General features: G+C 34.4%; 2 protein-coding genes across 4 annotated transcripts; one reads left to right on the top strand and one right to left on the bottom strand.

Annotated features, from left to right (window-relative positions):
* Nucleotides 1-17: 17 nt before the first annotated feature.
* Nucleotides 18-7,998, bottom strand: LOC133882565 (uncharacterized). 3 transcript variants are annotated; one of them, XM_062321766.1, is made up of 15 exons: nt 7,548-7,998; nt 5,828-5,947; nt 4,492-4,551; nt 4,084-4,185; nt 3,769-3,852; nt 3,558-3,676; nt 3,343-3,444; nt 2,680-2,796; nt 2,292-2,357; nt 2,106-2,172; nt 1,385-1,438; nt 1,221-1,310; nt 869-925; nt 735-773; nt 18-572 (listed from the first exon to the last, which is right to left on the bottom strand). In XM_062321766.1, the coding sequence occupies exons 1-15, from the start codon at nt 7,563-7,565 to the stop codon at nt 453-455; spliced, it is 1,215 nt and encodes a 404-aa protein (XP_062177750.1). In that variant the 5' UTR covers nt 7,566-7,998; the 3' UTR covers nt 18-452. The 3 variants fall into 3 exon arrangements, with proteins under 3 accessions (XP_062177750.1, XP_062177751.1, XP_062177752.1); XM_062321767.1 differs by lacking the exon at nt 4,492-4,551; XM_062321768.1 differs by lacking the exons at nt 5,828-5,947; nt 7,548-7,998 and adding an exon at nt 4,908-5,282.
* Nucleotides 7,999-11,890: 3,892 nt separating this feature from the next.
* On the top strand, nt 11,891-19,315 carry LOC133882040 (protein FAR1-RELATED SEQUENCE 11-like). The gene is made up of 4 exons (XM_062321132.1): nt 11,891-12,024; nt 13,936-14,956; nt 15,751-16,194; nt 18,048-19,315. The coding sequence occupies exons 2-4, from the start codon at nt 13,979-13,981 to the stop codon at nt 18,663-18,665; spliced, it is 2,040 nt and encodes a 679-aa protein (XP_062177116.1). The 5' UTR covers nt 11,891-12,024; nt 13,936-13,978; the 3' UTR covers nt 18,666-19,315.
* Nucleotides 19,316-21,600: the final 2,285 nt, after the last annotated feature.

Genomic DNA, 21,600 nt, shown 5'->3' with positions numbered 1-21,600 from the left:
TATATAGACATTGGAGATGCATCAAGAACAAGTTGTACAACTAAACTGAAGATCCACAAAGACACAATTGCCTCAATAATTACATGGTTATACAAAAGAGAGGAAAAAAAAAAAAAAAGTTACATTGGTATTGAAAAGGTTATCAACAATGTGTCTGGTGAAAAATTATTTTCTATAATTTTCACCAAATGAATGATACAAATTAAATTGGCCAGCAGAATTGGTTAGCTCCTGGCCAGGGCAAAATCCATATGATACAATGGTCAGTTACACCAAGTCACAAGCTCCTTGCAAGATCCAAAAGAACAAGACATCATCAGCAGTTTTGAGACCTTTTTCAGGACCACAAAAAGGGTGTACATGGGATGCATGTCTGATTTTTGACTCAGGTTGTTTATGAGAACCAGTCAGCAACCTTGCCTTTTGCTTGGATGAACGCTCTATAAATCAAATCAATTTCTACTTTGGTTCGCTGATTGTCGATATGGATCAACCCAACAATTATCCTCCTTCGACGCATTAGTCCACCTTGCCTTGAAGATTTGCATTTCAACGAAGGACTGCCACCGGACCTGCATACAATTCGTTACTCCGTAATTAGTTTTTTGGATTCGTGGTGGCTGACGATATAGAACGAAAGAGAAAGAGAGAGGGAGAACTTTGCAGCATTTATACTATTAGGAATTCAACCAAACAAAACAGTTCACTAGCATAGGAATGTCACTAGCACTTACTAGAGATCTAGGATCGACTTTTTGGGAGTCTGATGGTGCCTACAAAATTAATTATAAAAATAAATAAATAAAACTCTCAGTATACATCAACGAAAAATCCGGTACAAGGCAACTTTAGCTTTAGATAAATGTACCGGCACTGCTTGATTTGATTTCTCTTTTAAAGAATGATCCAGTGAATAATTGCTTAACTGCATGAATAAGCAGATAGTAGAAAGTGAGAGGCGACCTAAACATTCAACAAAATACCACTGCTAAGAGTATCCTGCCAGGCAGATCAAAATTATTGATCACCAAGATTATGCGTCTTCATCAGTACAAAATCACAAGTATAGATTTTGACTAAATTTATTAGACTTGTGATGCTGTGATCTGCAGCAAATATGTTTGAACCAAACAAGAAACTACCAAGACAACTCTTTGGCATAAGTAATTTTTGACCAACCAACTCCTCAGATAGTAGTGCTACATACAAAGATGACTCACCGTATTTCCATCTGAGGCACCAAGTGTGGGAAGACCCAGATGAACTATGTACTCAGAATCGACAATACCGACTCTTTTTGTTCGATCACCCTGAAAAAATAGTCCAAAGATCACAAAGATCCCCAAGGGAGCTGAAAAAGAAGCTCCAGGAAAGAAATTGTTACCTGGGCACAATAGCCGAGCTTCCTATCGAGGCCCCATGCATGGATCAAGTCGTTCTGAAAGGGACAAAAACCATTAAAGAAAACTTACCAGAAAGGAAGGTGCAATCCAAAATTGGAAGAAGAAAAAAAACACCCTCCCAAAGCAAGGAGATTTCCAGATTGAATTTACGGTTAGTCTCCTTGACTTGACCCACCTAATTCTATTATTAGTATCTAAATTTTTCTGATTTTTCCAAGACATTTTTATGTACTATTTAACAGTGGTTTCTATCACAATTAGGTTTACAGGGTAGATTCAGGTTACCTGTATCACATGAGTCATGCAGATTTAACTTCTAATTCAATTATAGAAGGTCAGTTTCAAGCCAAGTCCACATGGAACCCATAGAAAGAGATTTGTTTGGAATAAGAACCTCCTATCAGTTGGGTAGCAAAAATATTACCGCACTATCACGTTCACAATTCTCAACTGATTTAAAAAAAAAAATATGGTTGACCTGCTCTTGTCTAACGAAGCAAGTAAAAAAGATTCTGCAATCAACATAAAGTAGGTTGGACATAATCTATGATGCCTACTTCAGCAATTTAATCTGATATGGTTGATCGAAAGAATCCTCATTCATTCACTGTAGTTTGCAAACATCCCTTCCATTATGCCTACAATGTTGTAAAGCACCAGAAGTTGACCATTATGTTCATACAGTTGTTGAGTATTTTATACCTGGATCATGTACCATGCACATCGCCAAGCTACCCTTGAGAACACCGGTGCCATCATTTCCACCCAACTGCATAACACGTTTTATTCAAAACAAAGAATTTTTTCAGCAATTTTAAAATTTTATGAGAATAAAAAAGCAATAAATGATAGAACAACCACACAGCTATAGAGCTGGTGATTCCGTACCCCACGCATGGAGGATCAGTGCTCTGGTCGTCGCACCTGCCACTGCCTTTAAACTTATAATACCTTCTGCTCAAAAATTAAGTGAAAATGGGTCAAACTCAATTATATCGCATACATTCGGATCCAATTTAAAGAAACTGATGACAATCTGACTCTATAGAAGTCAATTACCATATTTTGCTAAAGATTTGGCATATATTAAAACAGATACTGCTACTATGCAAGTGATGACAAAAAGACCTTATTGATTAAAAAAAAAAAAACTGCAAATCTTCATATGCGACTGCTCAACTAAATTCAATATAAGCACAAGGAAGGAAACACAAAGCCTGTGCACCCTTGATTCTAATAATGCAGCACCCCGTTTGTTCTGGAAAAGTGAACTGACCTGTGTGCCCTTGATCTGCTTCTACGTACAGTAATTGGATGATGCAACTCTGATTTAACAGGATCAAGTGCTGGCTGTGATATCTCAAGTCCCTCCTCTTGAACAATAGATAGATATCTGCAAGAGATTCAGCATATCGAGATTTAAAGTCTAAATCTGACCTCCATAAAGGGAAGAAAAAAAGAAAAGAAAGAGAGAACAAATTCTACTACGTTGTTAATATGTCCAGGGTATGAAGCTGGGATTATGTCTCCTACTATCATCTGTTATACTTGATTTGCTTTTCAATACAATATCTGTTCTTCTATGATCTCCACACATCCTATGGTATAACAACTATATTTTCAAATAATAAATACAAAAAGTGACGACGATGCATATCATAAAAAATATTGGTCTAAAATGAAAATGAGATATAAAGGTTATTATTCCAAAAACAGGAGTAGTGATCATTAGTTCCACATTTCTAAGAATCTTATCGGTCTGTGTATTCCAATATTCAGAGTAACATATTTTATTCAAGGCATTGATGCAACAAAGGCTGGTGTTGGAGTTTCAGAGTAATCAGTACAGGATTGCAACAAAGGCTGGTGGTGGAGTTTCAGAGTAATCAGTACAGGATTGCAGTATCGTTCCATAAAAGTAACAGAAAACCACACTTACCGTTTTGGGTTAAAATTCTCTACTCCAAGATCCTCATCCCAAAGAAATATATAATCATATTCAGCAACTATATCTGGATGCAAGAAACGTTTGGCAAACCACCTACATATCACATGGTATTGTTTAATTAAGAGACTCCCCTTATGCCTATAAACTCAAGCAATGGCCACCTCCCATTGTAATTTATAAACAACAACCTAGGCAATCAACATTACCATTTTGTTTGATTCTTTACAGACACATGTATGGCACGATCACTCCATGGTAAATCCCTCCATTCATCCACAACACTATCGTAATGAAAAAGCATCACAACGAAATTGCTTGAAGGAAACTGCAATAGAATGCACAGATATTAGACACAAATATGAGGGGATATTTCTGGAAGCACAGGGAAATTAAATAAAAAAAATAAAAAATCTATACCTTTTTCACAATTTGGTTCACCAAGTCTTTTTGCTTGATTCCAACTGCAATGGCTAACAAGTTAACAGAAGGCTTTGCATTGCTCTGACACAAATATTACAAGGTATGTGTTAAAAAAAATTCAAACAAAAAAGCCAAGAAGATCAACAGATTAGTGCATGAAAGTGTATGTACGACTCTTAGCAATTTGTAAAACCATATGTCAATTATCATGTGATTTAAAACAACCACAACAAAATTGTTGTGAAATAATACAAAATATCTGATAAATTTAGCCAGCCAAACATTGAGAATCTCAGCAGTGCCTTCACTTACATTTTTTGGAATGGAACCCCATAATGGCCGCATTTCCAAGTTAGATGTTTTAACAACAATTCCTTCAGGTAATGCCTCACTCCCAGGAGGCCTGCAACGATTCTAAGGTATTTGGGGGAAAAATAAGAAGAAAAAGATAAATCATAAAGCATCTCAACTTAATTTGCCATTTTTTTTTTTATAAGTAATAGGAATTTCATTAAAAAAGCGTAAGGCGCCCCTTAGTACACAGGGAGTATACAAAGGAAGAGCCCAGCTAGCCCAAAAAGCAGAACCCAACAAGACCCTCAAAAACCCCAAAACCCAACAGCACCCAAAACCCTCGAGAGCCCCCAAAACCCAAAACAGTTAAAGCCCCCATTACAGAAAGGACTTATTTAAAAAATAAAAATAAAAATAGAGACAGACCTTGCATGTCTTAGACTTTAAATTCTCTTTAGTAGGAATCACTCTCCATCTTGTTAATCTCTGCATGTGTGATTTCAAGAAGTATTATGATGTATGTTAATCAGTAAAGTATATCCTTCTTACGGAACTTTTTGATTTATCCATGCTTCGAAGTTCGATTGCAGGTTTTGATACAATAAGAAGGTTAGGCAACTCAGTCTCAGATTAATTGTCCACAGTAGTTGATTTGTCCATCAGTAATTACAAAACATTTCAAATTTTCAAGACATGGACAGCTAGCAGTCCGGAAAGTTTTATATCTGACTCATACAGTATGAAAGAGAATGATGACCAAGAGCAGTAGAATTAATTCTGATACTTTTAAAAAAAAACATTTAATCATGAGTTTAAGAACTCAAAAAAAACAAAAAAACTACCTCTGCCAATTATTTAATCAATAACAGTTTGTGTCACCCCAGTAGATATCTGCCAATCCATAGCCAAATATGACTGAGATCAGAAAAGGATGAAAGGAGATGTGGGAATTTCAAAAATAAAACCTTACTTCATCTAGCAATCTTCCAAAGAAACTATTATAATTAGGATTCATGGTTTATTTTTTTTATAACCAGAGTATATGGGGCTTCGCAGCGAATACATCCCCGGGACACCATGCAAATCGCCCCCTACACACGGGTCGGGTAAAGTTGTTTGCACTTATGGGGTTCGAACCTTAAACTTGATGCTTCATGAGGCACCAAGGTCAAGTGACTTACCACTTTCGCCAACTCCTTAGGGTTAAATTAGTAAGTGATCTTTTTAAAGTTTCAGACTATCATATCAAAGAGTCTTTTAACATAAGATCTACATATGTTTAAGTTAAGCAGCAAGTTGATCATATCTAGTGATGCCACTTTCAATTCCAAGTTATTACGTAGAAATTGATTCTCTATCTCAATTTCTTCCTCTCTCAGTGAATTAGTCTTGCGAGGTATCACAAACAGATGAAGAACAATTGCTTCCATGCTGGATATCAAATTTTTCAATAAGTTTCTGCTTGCAACTTTAGGTTATAGGCCAATCTATGTCGGTACTTTCATTAAAGCTTTAACCAAACTTAATAAAATCATTTGACATAAAGTAACAGAATTGAAAATTTTGAAGCGCAGAAGGTTTTCTAAACAAAATCGATAACATCAGCTCTATATACTTTCCTTCAAAACATAAGAATATCAACCTGAACGAGTCAAAGCATATCCTTTTTAATTGAACAAGACTTTCAGTGGCCCTCACAAAATAAAATATATATGACTAACAAGTAATACTTAAAAAGAAGCTATCTGTTAGAAATACATACGTCTTTGTATTCCTTTGTAACAAAGGAATTACCGATGAAGTAAGCACCAAAAATCAAAGATGCTGTAATTAAGAAACTACAGAGGCATGTCCTATTCTTTAGATCTGAAAGTACAGAAGCCTGAAAAAGAAACAAGCATAAAAACATGCGAAGTTGTAGTCACATTCTTTGCTCAATGATCTAATCATGAATGTTGAATGAAGCACAGACGCATTATAAAATGTATTTTAAGAGCAATTTAAAAAAAGAAAATAGAACTGGTATTAAGTATGATAAGAATTCTCCCAACTTTAACTCACTGAACCAGTATCCATGACTTGGTTGAAGAAAATCACATTAATGCACAATGTTTACCCAATTTTGATTTATTTATATGCAATAATATAATTTTCTAGTGCCACTTATTAGCAGTGCCAATGTCCTCCTTCTTAAGCATCTACTAAAGCTGTGTCCTCTCCGTGTCACTATGGCAGTATGCCATCTTTTGTTAACTCATGAAGCTGTCATGTGTATCACATAGTTTAATTGACAAATTGCTTTAAATGCACACTTTTTACATCCTTTCAAAAATTCAATCAGCCGTATTTGAAAAGGTACTGAGTATATTGGTTGGAAATTTTTGGCATAAAAGGTTACAAGTTCCAGCAAATATTTGCATCATAAATTGAAAAATAGATAAAAACTTTGAACTATGAATCAATTAATTTTTGAGACTTATGGGAACAAGAACCTGTACTTGCTCAAAACAACACTCAAAATTAGTTTCCTTTCTTCTACTCAAATTTCTCAGACACTACAACGGGGTCAACAATTGGAAAATATAGAAAAGTATGTATATTATTAGGAGAGTTACGCTTAACATATGATTCAAGGAGTTCCAAAGCCAACCAAATTCGCAGGGTAAAAAAAAAAAGAAAAGAAAAAGAAAGACAGAGAGGGCGGCTGCAAAAACGAAATGAGCAAAATAAGAAGCTTTAACAGTCTGTTCAAATACTACACAGAACGTAAATTCTATTCTTTTCTTTTCTTTTCTCAAGTTTTCCCAGTTACCAAGCACACATAACCTTGTCATACTTTTTGACCCAAGTCATCGTTCTAATGATTTACACGAATTTCCCAGTTACCAAACACTATATAGTCCAAACTTTTGGGTGTTGAATCCGTATATTATTCGAATTTACAGTGTGAATTACGAAAGTTTGATTTTAAGGAATAAAATTTAAAAAAAATTGAAAACTTTTTAAAAAGTTAAATAAAATATAATTTATTTTTGAAAAAAGTAAATATTATTCCGAATATTATTCAAAACAAACACTACCACATCACAAAGAAATTGTAAAATCAACCAAACAACCACTTCCAAACACACTCCTCCTTCTGTGTACTCTTTTTTCTCATCAACCAAACGGGAAGCAAAGACAAAAACAAACTCGAACTTCAAAAATATAATTTTTTTAAAAAAAATACCATCAATCATATTCCCAAACGCCCAGTATCAATTTGTTTTCATAACCCCAGAACTTAAATATCATTTTCTAAAAACCCCATTAAAAAAATAAAATAAAAATAATAATAAAAAAAAAAAAAAAAAAACTGGTCAAGTAAAATTAAAACTGCAAGTACAAGTTCAAAAAGGTAAGAATTTGAACGCATAATCATGCAACACATATACGTATTGGCATATGGAGAGAGAGAGATAGAGAAGGGACGGAGAGCTTACAGAATTGAAAGTCTTCATTTAATTTCGCTGTTTTGCTTTCCGGAAAAACCCAAAGCACGCGCAGAAAGTATAAGAGATAAAGAGAGAGAGAGAGAGAAGAAAAGAGAGAGCTTTTTGAGATTACAAAAGGAAGTTTGAAAGTAAAGTAAGGAATGTTTGAGAGAATAATACGAACTATAAATACTCCATTAATTTAATGGAGCATTCGAAGGAAGCTATTCTCCTACTGTAACGTAAAACAAAAACGGTGCCGTATTCAATGTCAAGCACAGGTATCGACAGAGACCCAAAGCTTCAAAACGCACTAAAACCCACCAAGCAATTGGTGGCAGGCAGCGACAGCCATGGACTCTCCGTTCTCTGCTTTCCCCTGTTTCTTTGAAGCACTCTGTTTGTGGTCGCTCTTACCTTGTTGGACTACTACTCTAAACGCACGAACTAGAGCGTGGCCCGAGAGATATGCGTTTAGGTTGATTTTTTTTTATCTATTTTATATTTATATTTTATCTTCCGAATAAAAGTAGTTATTTAATAGGTTAACTATATCGAAAAATATTTTTAAAATTAAAAACAAACCTTCAAAAATAGCTAATTTTATTCAAAAATGTTGTTAATCACATGATATTTGTTTAGGTTGAGATTGGGTACGTGCCAATGATCCAGTCATATTCTCAATACAATTTTTTAATGAATATATATTAGGATATTTTTTCATTTATGTCTTTAATGTGAATCAATTAGTAATAAAATACATAAAAAGATATAAGGCACCGTCTAGATAACGGTCATAAACAGATAACTTTTATTAGATTCCTACTCACTCTCAACATGAGAGTTTTATTTACTTGTCCTCTCAAATTGAAAGGTCATTCATTCTTCTGCTCTTACTATTACTATCCTGATAAGATTTAATAACCTATGATTTATCATTGAGATTTGATATGGTTATAATTTTTATAAAATTTTAATAATTATTTTGTCAAATTAATTATTTGATCTGTTTTTCTCCATGTGGATATTGCATATTCAATTATTTATTTTGAAAAAAGTTGTTGAAATTGTACAGAAGTTATAAATGTATCATATCTCTTTATGATTACATCCATCTTACAATTTTTTAACATACCTCATCCATCATATTTTTACTATAAATAAAATCATTTAATCGAATCGTATAATCAAGTCAATAAGAGCAAGATATAGTCCTATAAGCTTTGCCAATTGCTACGTTAACTTTGTGAAATATTTGTGGGATATTTGTGTGGTATGTAGCATTATTTTTATTCAAATTTATGTATCATGTTTTATTTGGGTATTTTATTTCTCATATATGAAACCAAAAAATAAAAAAAATAGTTTTTCATCTTATGCTGCTATAATTTATAGACACCTACCAAACACAACCTCTAACAATAGTGGAAGAATCTGGAACAACAACCGTGACTATGACATGCAAACATATCCCCCCCCCCCCACCCCCCGCTTTTTTTTCTTTTTTTCTTTTTTTTGAAAAAAAAATTGGAACAAATATATATATATATATATATATATATATATATATATATATATATATATATATATATATATATATAAACTTTTTTTAACAAAATGAACTTCAATAAAATAAAATAAAACAAAATAAAAAAATAGAACTATTTCAACAAAGATTCGTAGGAGAATAAAACAAAATTGTAAAAGTGTCAATGGAATATTTTTAGGCTTGAGTTATCATTGTATCATTGACATTAACAACCCACAATCTCATTTTAGTTGGCACCATAATGGGAAACTAATGGAGGGAAGGAGTCAAAATGCACAAACGTTCATCATGTGATATGATTATTTTAGTAGACTTTGTAATCGTGATTACGGGGTGTCAAGAAGATTATACTTGATATGGTTTATTTGTTTAATATGGGTACTGTCATATCAACTCAAGCTGGCTGCATCATTTGCGTCCGGCTAACCAAAATAGTTAAAAGGCTATTTTGGTTAAATAGCTTAACAATGCATAAGTTAAATTAATAAAAATAAATACGATTCTCTCTCTTTAGGAATAGTGACAATAGATAAATAAATAATATTTTAAATTGAATAATGAAAGTAGATAGTTAAAATGCTTAGTCGAATAGTGTTTTAAAAAAGTAAGTAGTTAAAATATAAAAAGGTTAAGGAAAATAAAGAAAGAATTGACTGATATATTTTTTTTAGAGAAATAACAATGACAAGATGATATGGCATGACACTATGATTAAATGATATGACATCATATACACCGTCAAATACTTATACAACGTATAACAAAATATTGATCGTAAAATAAATCATTTTCATTTCATCTATTCCCTGTTATCTAGGATACTAGAGGTGAATTAATTATTTGTTCTCATTTACTTGTTTAAATTTTAATATTTTATTTACCTCTTTTTTGGATGTTTTTAAATAAATATGTACTTTGATGTAACATTGCACTATAATTCATTACTTTCTATTGTTTCTAATTTACAAAGACTTCTATATTTCTTATCAAATCAACATATTTGTAATTTCAACTTAATTTTTTTTTTCCCTCTATCTCTTTGTAGAATCTAAAATTTATTCGGAATCTCCTTAATTCAATTGTATTAAAAAAAAAAAAAAGGTTTAAATTAAGCTTTTAATATAATATATATATAATGAGTTATCTATGTTAAAAAAAAAATGAACAATGAGTTGATATTAATTGAAAATTGTTGACTTTTTAAATAATCTTGAGAGCTAAATTAGATTAAAATCAATTGATTATTAGTTCAATCAGTAAATCAATGAATTAGTTCAAAATTTATTAAACCAATTAATCTTCTTATTTCCCTTATCAAACCAAGTAGGGAAAAATTATACCTAGTTCCTAGGTTTTTATTTAGTTTGGATTTAATTATTGAGTTTTCAATTTCAATAATAAGACCTTAGGTTTTGCCCAAATTTAAAATATATGTCACTCGATCTATTACTTTATTATCAAAGTTAATGCGTTACATGTGTCTCACTTAATATGCTAGCACCCATCTTAACAACCATGAGTTTCAATGTCACGTTAGCAAGTGTCAAATCATTAATGAAAAAAAAATGTTATTGCGGGGTTGCTCTTTAAGTTCTCATATTTTGTGCATTTTTAAGTTTCATGTGTTATATTGATTAGTTTTTGTACGTCTTTTTTTTTTGAATGACTTGGTATTTGCTGATATGTCATTGCATTGGGGTGTTGACGTGGGGATAAATCGTTAACTTTTACAGTAAAGTGATAAAGGAACCTATTTTAAACTTGGGCAAAATCTAAGGATCATATTATTGAATTTGATAACTCAATGACTAAATCTAGATCAATTGAAAACCTAAGTACTAAATATGTTTTTTCCCAACAAATTAATCTATTGACAATATGAAAGCTAAACATTTGAATTACATAGAATAGGCGAAATAGAGAGATCTATGAAGTAATGATCAATCTTTTTATTCTCTCAAAGTTGATGTAGCTTTTTAAATTCACAATTTGATCAAAATCCAATAGTGATTTATTTTAAATCAAATAGTGATTTTAAAAGTAAGATTATCTTTGTGTGAATAACAAAAAGATAAAGACTGGTCCATAGCATTACTCGAGATCTATTTCACGATTTAAATTCTGTTTTGTTGTATTTAGCAGTATACATGGTGCTGCATCATTTTTTTAATGACATGGTAACATATACACCATGTGTAAAATATAATCCAAATCATAAAATTAGGACCGACAATTCATGTTGGCTTATCGAGTTCGGTTGTGTCAACGTGTGGGTATAAAACTAAATAGGTCAACCTTATTCTAACCTATCTAAATAAACGAGTTAGACCCCTAATCTTAATCTGCTAATTTCGTGTTAGATTTATGTCGTATTTGAGGGTTGTGTAAAAAATTGACAGCCCTAAATGTTGCTTGTTGAGTTCGAGTTGTGTTGAAGTATGAGTGTAAGACTATATAGGTCAATCTTAACCTGAACCATTTAATTAAACGGTTCATACTCCTCAACTTTAACCTGTTAATTTTATGTCAAATTCATTAATAGTGTAAATAATTATCAGTCTTTTATGAAATGGATTCTCTCCATTTGATAATGCATAGTTCATTTAAGTCGTATAATTATATCATTATTTATTTCATTTCTACTAATAAATACATTTATGGGCTTTTTGTGGCTAAAATCTCTTCACTCATCGGTTCAATTTTGAAAAACATTCGAAAAAGAAAAAATAATGAAGAGGAGGTGTTTGGATATGCGCATTATGGAGTCCTTAAGTCGAACAACAACCTGTTTGCCGTTTGGGTACAAAGGAGGCGTCAGATAGTAAAGTGCGCACGAAGTATAAAACGGCTCCCATCACCTCCCAGCGCATTTTAGGGCAAGTCCTCAAAAACCACTGTTTTTCCAATCCACCTGACATGGAATCCATGGCATGAATGGTACCCTTCTCTCTCTGTATCTCTGTATGTATGTATGTGTATATATACATAGAAGTATTGTATTTCTATGTTTCTAGTTTGGATAAACATGTGCAGTCAGAGGGGCTCTTAAAATGAAAGGAGATTGTGTTTCGAGTGATTTTTGTGTGAGTGAACACAAAAACCCATTTTCGATTTTCCATTTTTTGATAATGGGCTATCCTTAATTTTGCAGAATGTGTAAAAAAACATGATTGAATTGAGGTGTATATGTATGTAATACGTGTCTCTGTTTATGTGTGTATGTAGTTGTTTGTAATGCATTCATAACCAGGGAAGGAAGAAGCTGGTAAAGTATTGAATTTATGAGGTTATTTGGAGAAACATGACACGGGTATTTGATGGTTTGCGTGAATGTGATTGAATTTAGCTCAAAATTTAAAAGTGAATTTGTTTGTACCTTGTAAGACATTCATGATCTGGTAGAGATGATACATTTTGAAACAATATGTGTAAAAAAGAGCTAGCGGTGTAATATGATTCTGAGAAAAGACGGAAAAGCATATTTTTGTAGTTTTGGGACAGACAATGATGCATTTGAAGTGGGTATTTGGTGTATTGCTGAGGAAAATCTGGAAATGTAACTAGATTACTTGATAGGATTGAACAGAAATCAAAATATGGGAATTCTATTACAAACGGTTGGTTTGTTTTATGGTATGTGACTGTCAGATATTGGTTAGCTTGAATGAAACCTGAACTGCAAGTAGGATTGAAATGTGATGATCAACATAAACACTATTTAGAAACTCCTCTGATCAACTATGGAGATTTCTGTAGAATCATTTCAGGAACGATGTCAAAGTTTCTTTATATAATGCTATCATTGAGTGCAAACTAAAGGGAAGAAGTCAAAGAACATGCCAGTATACTGTAATTTAAGGCATCCTCTCTCTCTCTTTGAATATTTAGTTGTAGATTATATTATGTAAAGATGTTGTGTGATGGGTGGAGTCTGCGAGGCACCTCCCAAGTCTCTATATTACAACTAGAAGTGAAACCTAGTCTTGGAAATGCTGTAGCAAAAACTGAAGCCCTTATATAAACTATCAGTCATACTGAAGAAACAATCAACTGACAAGCACACTGGATAAATTCCAATTATTATAAAATCTCCTTGCGCTAAGAACCCCTAACTAGGTCCAACATCAATGGAGCTCGTCCAAGCAAGAAGAACTTGACTCCTAGTTTAGAATTGTGAGGGCATAGGAGGTAACCTACTTTCAAGTTCTTGCATTTGTTTGCTCCATTCCTCCATACAAGTGTGACAAGAGATAGCTTCCGACTCATGCCTTTAGGGCCACAAGTTTTAATTCGCCAGCTTTGACAATCAGCCAGTGAAATTGGTAATTCCACACAACTAAAACCTAGAGCGTACTGAATTGATGTAAAAGTGGATGGTGATTGGATGCTTGCTAAATGATATGTGATGTTTCTCTAAATTTCTGGTACTTCCACTGAGTTTATGGTCTTTAATTTCTCAAACAGGTCCATATCCTGATGCCGTTGTAGGATGTGATGTGCTTGTTACTGTTTAAAACCTGAAAAATAAGAGAATGATACCAAAGTCGTGACTTGGCCACAGTTTTATTGATTGTTTACATCAACTTTTGAAATATGAAGAATCATCATCATCATTGTTGCTATTTTCTTTCTATTATTTCCCTTTGTGCTAGTCGCTGACCAGCATGTAGACTAGATGTCATTTATTATGCTTACATGTGCACTTATGTCCTTTTAATTTGATATGAAATGAAAACAATTTTATGCTCTATTTGTTATTTATTTTCTCGGTTCTATAATGCATCATTCCATCCATTGGGACTAGGTCGGCTGATGAATTTTTTCTTTTTCTTTTGTTTTTGTTAATAGACATGTCTTAGGTTGACCTTGTGTGGGTTACCAACTAAGTATAATGTCTGAAGAGGCTGGACCAATGTTGGTGGTTTATGACGATCCCTCAGATCAACGATCTTTGTCATTGGACGATACTAGTAGCACAGAGGAATCACCTGATGAAACCAGGCTCTCCCTAGAAACCACTAATGATGCAATTCCATATATTGGGCAAAGGTTTGCTACTCATGATGCTGCTTACGAATTTTATAGTGAATTCGCAAAGCGATGCGGCTTCTCAATCCGGCGTCACCGTACAGAGGGAAAGGATGGGGTCGGCAAAGGACTAACAAGACGCTACTTTGTTTGCCACCGTGCTGGCAACACTCCTATCAAAAACTCAAATGAAAGTAAACCTCAAAGAAACCGTAAATCCTCCCGGTGTGGATGCCAAGCGTACTTGCGAATAAGCAAGACAACAGAATTGGGAGCACCAGAATGGCGCGTCACAGGTTTTGCGAACCACCATAACCATGAGCTTTTAGAACCAAACCAAGTTCGTTTCCTTCCTGCATACCGGACCATATCAGATACAGACAAGAGCAGAATCCTTATGTTTGCTAAAACTGGAATTTCTGTGCACCAGATGATGAGACTTATGGAACTTGAGAAGTGTGTGGAGCCAGGATATTTGCCTTTCACTGAAAAGGATGTGAGGAATTTACTCCAATCATTCAGGAAATTAGATCCTGAAGAGGAGGGCATAGATTTATTAAGAATGTGCAGAAACATTAAGGAGAAAGACTCTAACTTCAAATTTGAGTATACAGTTGATTCAAACAACAGATTAGAGAACATTGCCTGGTCATATGCCTCATCAGTCCAGTTGTATGAGATCTTTGGCGATGCAGTTGTGTTTGATACAACACATCGCTTGACTGCATTTGACATGCCACTTGGGATTTGGGTTGGAATGAATAATTATGGTATGCCTTGCTTCTTTGGCTGCGTCCTTTTGCGTGAGGAAAATTTAAGGTCATTTTCGTGGGCATTGAAGGTAATAGTGTGAAAGTAATTGTCTGTTGTCTCTCTCCCCCCCTCCCCCCTCTTCCAACTAATTTGTCACCTTATATTGCACATGTGACGGACATAAATTTTAATTGGACCAGTCAATCAATTGCTTCTCTTATGTCGCATAACCTAAAGCAAAGGCAAGTTGAAGGATAAAAACATAAATTTTGAAATTTAAAAGGTAGATGTTTAGGCTAGCAGGCAGGGAGTAATTGATGCAGTAGGTGGTTAGAAATGATTGGCCAGTTAGGTTTGGACCCTGCATAAGATAATGTTGTGTAAGTGATTGAGTTTCACATGAGTGACTTTTGTAATTGGGAGTTAATATTCTTTTTTTTTTTTTGATAGGTAAGAGATCAATTTTATTAGAAAAGCATAAGGCGTCCCTAGGTACACTAGAATTATACAATTTTATTAGAAAAGCATAAGATCAGTTTCAAATGTTTACTGAGCGTGTACCTTTCAGATTTATAGTAGTCAATTTCTATGGCATTAGGATTCTTTTTTTTTTTTTTTTTTTCTCGTAAATGCAGATGAGCACCTCCTGGTATTGTTCAGTGCCTATTGGTTGTTCTTCCTGTCATCCTACTTGGAAGAGAAACTTTATTTTGGATGAAAATCTCTCTTAACTTTGATGAATCTGTTGCACATGCACGCATATATTTCCTTTTTCACTTTGATGAATCTGTTGCACATGCACACATATATTTCCTTTTTCAAAGAGCTTCACAACTCCCAAATTGACGTTGGTGTTTCTGTTTTGTATTGTACATATGGAAGGCATTCTTGGGGTTCATGAATGGGAAGGCTCCACAAACAATTTTAACTGACCAAAATTTGTGCCTGAAAGAAGCAGTAGCCATGGAAATGCCTATGACTAAACATGCACTTTGCATATGGATGATTGTAGCGAAGTTTCCATCCTGGTTTAATGCTGTACTGGGAGAACGTTACAATGAGTGGAAGGCAGAGTTCTTTCGACTCTACAATCTGGAGTCGATTGAGGATTTTGAACTCGGTTGGAGGGACATGGTAAATTCTTTTGGGTTGCACACTAACAGGCATATAGCCAACTTGTATGGATTACGCATACTTTGGTCATTGCCATTCTTGAGAAGCCATTTCTTTGCGGGAATGACTACAACTGGCCAGTCAAAGTCGATTAATGCTTTCATTCAAAGATTTTTGAGTGCACAGACCCGGCTTGCACATTTTGTAGAACAAGTACGCTATTCTCTTTTGCTATTTGGGTTCAATTTGATTAAGATATTATCATTTACCTGTGGTTTTTGAGTATATTCTTATGTCAACTCATGATTGCTTACAGTGTGTGGTCAATACAATGTTCTACATTCTAGTTAGTCTCACGTAAAGATTAGGGATGCTGATAACATAATGAGAATGTTAGCATATGGAGATTCTATAATTGACTATGCTTCTATGTAGGCTCTTATGAAATATATCCAGCCAAGCACATCCCCTTTTACCTAAGGGATGGTGAAAGATGAAATGGTTGGAGATTTTCCAGTTCTGGCCTTTTCATGTTCAAAAGGTTCTGGCCCTTTATCTTTTTTCTAACATAACCTAGTCAAGGAAAAATAGGTAGTGCAACAAAAGAAGAAGGAAGAGTTATTAATGTTTGTAAGTACTTGTCTGCTAGGGTTGCGCCCCTCAGCTCTTTTAATGAGATTGCATTGCTTATAAAAAAGAATGTTTAAGCTCTTAAATTTCTCATGATTTTCCTGTTCTCTTTTCTCCTTATAGTTACGTGTTTTCTTATATATACTTCCTCTGTACCTGGAAGCGTTTTATGCTTTTAATGATATTTCGATTACATATATATATATAAAAAAAGAAAGAAAGGTAAGTTCTTAAATTTTATTCAACCAGTAATGGTTAGCCTCTGCATGTTGTGGTCAATGCTATGGAACCTAGCAAAACTGAAGTTGCCGAAATATAAAGACCTGTTGTCTTCAGAACCTGCAGAGGAATTGGTTTTTGTCATTCACTAAATATTGTACTGGCTGAAATGTCAGGTTAAAATGGTGACTATGTCTTGTGATGAGATACACAGGAAATCATTAATGAAAATGAAAATTCTGGGAAAAAAGGAGAAATATATATGGTAAGTCATTAGCTCAAATCCAATAATGGGCTTTGACATTTGTTTCTTTTTCTTTCTAGTTTTTTGTTTCTTTGGATAAACCCAGCCATAGTATTCATATATATGAAGGGAGAAAGATAGATATTCTTGGCATGTATCTTGGAAAAGGTAAAAACCAAAAGGCAGTTTTTGAGTGTTTTCTGTCATTCATTTAATCACATTTTTTTGTGGCTTTACGGATGCATTTTTTTTTGATAGGTAATTTATGAAGTGAAAAATTGCAACTTTATAACTAGTTCCGTGATAGTAGAGTGTAGAACACTTGCAATAAAAAATGTAAGCATTTTCATATCAATGACTAACTTGCAATTACTTGATTGCAGGCAGCCTAAATTGTTGAAGAAAGAAAACCAATTAAATTAACGAGTGATTTAACCTATAGTGCCTATTTCCTCTTCCCCCCCCCCCCCCCCCCCCCCCCTCCCTCCCTCCCCTTCCAAATTGTTGGTATAGGTTCTCTTAGAATTCATTTTATTCATTTCCTGGTCCTTGACTCGAGATGTTAGTCATACAAAGACTGTCGTATTAAATTAAGATGAAGCACATTGAACTAATTACAGGTAAGAGCTTGGCAGGCTGTAGAAAGTTCTTGATTATTTTTATTATTGGAAAGTTGGTTTTGGCATTTGATTTCCTTGGATATTTTCTTCCTTCTTTCTTTTTTTTTTTTTTTTTTTTTTTTTTTTTTTTTTTTGTTTAATGGGGTTTTTGGATATCAGCATGTCTTGAATTTAGAACTTGATTCTGGTTCAACAGATTGATGAAACCCTGTCTCAACTGTCTAGATAATTTCTAATTATTGGTTGGAGAAGCCTTTCCCTCCTTTTGTATAGATTAATTGGTTGGAGGGATTAATGCTCAGTTGAGTTGAGCAGAAGTTGTCCCTGTTATTTATGTAAATTTGCACTAGCAGGTAGCAGTTGCTGTGGATTTTAAAGATCAAGCTGGAGAACAACAAACAATGCAACAGAATCTCCAAAATATTTGCCTGAAAACTGGGGCCCCGATGGAATCCCATGCAGCCTCGATGCTCACTCCTTTTGCCTTCTCTAAGCTACAAGAACAACTTGTTCTGGCTGCCCACTATGCATCTTTTCAGATGGATGATGGTTTTCTTGTTAGACACCACATGAAGGTTGAGGGAGGTCGTAAAGTGTATTGGGTTCCTCGGGATGGCATCATAAGTTGCAGCTGCCGTCACTTTGAGTTCTCCGGAATTCTCTGTCGGCATGCCCTTCGAGTTCTTTCAACAGGGAATTGCTTTCAGATCCCAGATAGGTATCTTCCCATCCGTTGGCGCCGGATCAGCACACCCTCTGCAAAGCTCCTTCAGAGTGCTCCAAGTGATCATGCAGAAAGAATTCAGTTTTTGCAAAGTATGGTATCATCCCTGGTAACAGAATCTGCCAAGTCCAAGGAGAGGCTAGATATTGCCATCGAGCAAGTTTCCATCCTTTTATCTCGTATAAGAGAGCAGCCAGTTTCGTTACAAGGAATGAGAGATGTTTCCTCCATTCATAGGAGCCTTTGACTCAAGACTATACCATAAATAGCAGTCTTGAATTCTCATTGACAGTGGAGGGATACACCCCAATATTGGGCAAAGAAAGCAAGTCTGGAGATTTGTAAAGCAAGATTTTGGGAGGAAAGCCCCTTCGTGTGAAGACTTGGAGCTGGCTTGTGGGCTAACCTCCCTTGCATCACTTTTTTGGTAGTTTTGGTGCATGAAAATATTCTTTAAAAGTTGTGTCCTCCTTAGACATCATTAGAAGTGCCTGTTCTTGGATTCGGATCTCCATCAATTTGTTGTCCAAATGTAAGTGAGTTTTTATGGGACACACGTGTCTAAACAGTAAGCAGATTGTTCAAGATCTGCTTGGGCAGGTAGGTCCTATGAGAGTTCTCACATATTTGCCGTCAAGATTGCTAACAGTTCGGGCATCAAAATTGTTAGGAATATCTATCTCTTATCTTTAAGGGGGGATCGGTTTCACAAGGTTTCCCATATGTACAAAATATATAGGAATGACTTTTTGTCTGTATGTAAATGGTTGTGTTTGGGGTTTGAAAGGTTAGCTCATTTTGGCACTTAGGATACGAGAAAATTGTATTTGCAGAGGCAGTGTTGTGCTTGGAAGCAAGTGAAAGATTGAGTTGAAGATAGTTCTTTCCTTTCTTAAAGTCCCAGCATTCATTTATTTATTTATGTTCTTTTTGTTGTCTTTAGGGTAGGTTGCAGCTAACTTTTCCCTCATTTGTAATGTTGAGAAGAAAAAAAAGAAAGGCAAATTTAATATCATAATTAATCTTCATGTGCTTAACAAAATATGATGTTTTCATACCTAAATTAATCTTCTTTTAGTTAATAGCACATGGTTCATACTTTTTCTTTGAAAAAAAAAAAAAAAAAAAAAAAGCAAGAAAGAAAGAAAAGAGGTTAACTTGCCCAAATTTGAATAGAAGTGGAATTGCTCACAATTACAAAGGGGGCTATGTATTTCTTAAAAGAATAATTTTATCGTTTTTAGGATTGGCCTAAATTACAAATTAATTTTTGTGATACAAAAAGTTTATCGATAGTCTTTGTAATAAACTATAATTACAAATTATTTTTTGAACCCGTTTTTCGCTCACTAAGTTAACAGAATCCGTTAGTGAATTAAGATACAAATAATATATAGAAGTTGTCTCAATATTTATATAACGTGGCAAAAATAGGTTTAAGGAATGATTTGCAGTTATAATTTACCATAAAGATTCTCTATGAGCTTTTTTGTATCACAAAGAGTGATTCGTAATTTAGGTCAATCTCAAGACCAGTAGTATAATTATCCCTTTATGAAATCTACTAGGAATCTGCAAAAAGGATTCTGCTTCGGTGCTGTTAAAAAAAGAACAGCATATCTGCCGTTAAAAAATGGACGGCGAAAATTAAATGGAAAATTTTTTAAAACAAAGCGTCGCAAGAAACTAACAGATTCTTTTAAACGGACGGGGCTAACGTTTAATTCTAAAAACGATCGTCCTCACGCTGACCCAAATTCTACACACCACTTCTCATGCTTTCAAACTTATTAATTTCTCATCCTTTGGGCATGTTTTTAATCTCATCAGGCATCTTTCCAGATATTCCCGTGCTTCACTATCAGTAGTTTTACACAATTTAGTGAGACGCCAACTCAGTCTACAACGCCCATTTTCTCTTCCCATATCTGAGCCTTTCCTGTTTCTTCCCAACGTTTCTTCATCACTTCTTCGCACGCTTCATAATACACTTCTTTAAACTTTCTTCTTGAACTTCTCTTTTTTATTTCTCAACGTTTCTTCTTTCTTCTACTTTCTTCTTGAACTTTTTTTTTTTCTTTCAAAATTTCTCCTTTCTTTAAAATATATTCTTCTTCTTTGCAGTACAGTAACAAACAGCCAGAGGCCCAGAAGTGAACCCTCATCAATAAAAATTAAACGTGGTGGGTGAAAGCAACAATACATCCATTACAGCTTGGGTAAAAAACAGAATACCTTCATTACAGCTCAGAGAAAAACCAAAAGAACCTCCACTATTGTTCAAAACCTGTAATTTGTAAAGAAACAATAAATGTTACCATCGAAATGGAATTACTAAACACTTCACTTCGGGAGTTCGGGTGTGAAGTTAAACCACAGTACAAGAGATTGTAAAACAACATGACAAACCTTCCCACTAATTAACCAGTTATCCATGTTCTTGCCAACTCACCATGCTCAATTCTACCCACGTTGCTCATCTTCCCTACCCATTAACATTCCTCTGTTCAACCCTGTTCTATGCTACCGAAACAGAGGCCCCTTGCTTCGCGTTTTCTTCGTCTTCTAATGCTACGCTTATATCACTCCCCACTTTGGTTAATTGTTCAAGGTATTTCTGATTGGGTTTCTGGCCTTCGGCTTCGGACTCTATCATGTTCATTGCAGTTGACGTCAGAATACCCCCTTCTGTATCAAACCAAGCTTTGAATATAGAAGCTAAAAAGAGAATCTATAGCTTATTTCCAAGTGTTTCTGCCTCGCTTTTGATAGATTAGAATAATTTCATTGGGCTGAATGTCCTGTGTTTTTGTGTGCCAAGGAAACAAAAAATTATTAGGCTCTTTTCAGGTATTGTATCACGTCTTTCGCAGACCAGGAGGAATGACATCACAAGGGTTGTCTTCAGTTTCTTTTTCATTAAGCATCTTGGACAATCTAGGAGGTTTGAAATGGTACTAGGAAAGGCAAGGGAGTTATTTTAGTGGGAATAGAAACCCATATATGCTACGTACCAAACCCAAAGCAGAGTTAGTGGCATAGAAAAATTGTAGAGGGATGATGACACGATTTAAAGCTCTGCAAGTTCTTTCTCCCTTTGCTGTTAAAATGAAATGGGCATCCTGTTGCGAAGTGCGACTTTGAAGAAGCCTTGATGAAGGTCCAACGTAGTGTTTCTGAAG

This window comes from Alnus glutinosa, chromosome 11, assembly GCF_958979055.1.
Source record: "Alnus glutinosa chromosome 11, dhAlnGlut1.1, whole genome shotgun sequence".
NCBI classification, from domain to species: domain Eukaryota; kingdom Viridiplantae; phylum Streptophyta; class Magnoliopsida; order Fagales; family Betulaceae; genus Alnus; species Alnus glutinosa.
Note: the sequence above shows the minus strand (reverse complement) of the source record. Positions and strands in the feature narration are given on the sequence as shown.

Coding starts and splice junctions, on each gene's coding strand:
- LOC133882565 (XM_062321766.1), bottom strand. Junction 4,186..4,491: donor TAAAGTCTAAGACATGCAAG/GTCTGTCTCTAT, acceptor CAAATACCTTAG/AATCGTTGCAGGCCTCCTGG. Junction 2,173..2,291: donor ACTGATCCTCCATGCGTGGG/GTACGGAATCAC, acceptor CGTGTTATGCAG/TTGGGTGGAAATGATGGCAC.
- LOC133882040 (XM_062321132.1), top strand. CDS start 13,979: ATGTCTGAAGAGGCTGGACCAATGTTGGTGGTTTATGACGATCCCTCA. Junction 14,957..15,750: donor CATTTTCGTGGGCATTGAAG/GTAATAGTGTGA, acceptor TACATATGGAAG/GCATTCTTGGGGTTCATGAA. Junction 16,195..18,047: donor TTGCACATTTTGTAGAACAA/GTACGCTATTCT, acceptor TTGCACTAGCAG/GTAGCAGTTGCTGTGGATTT.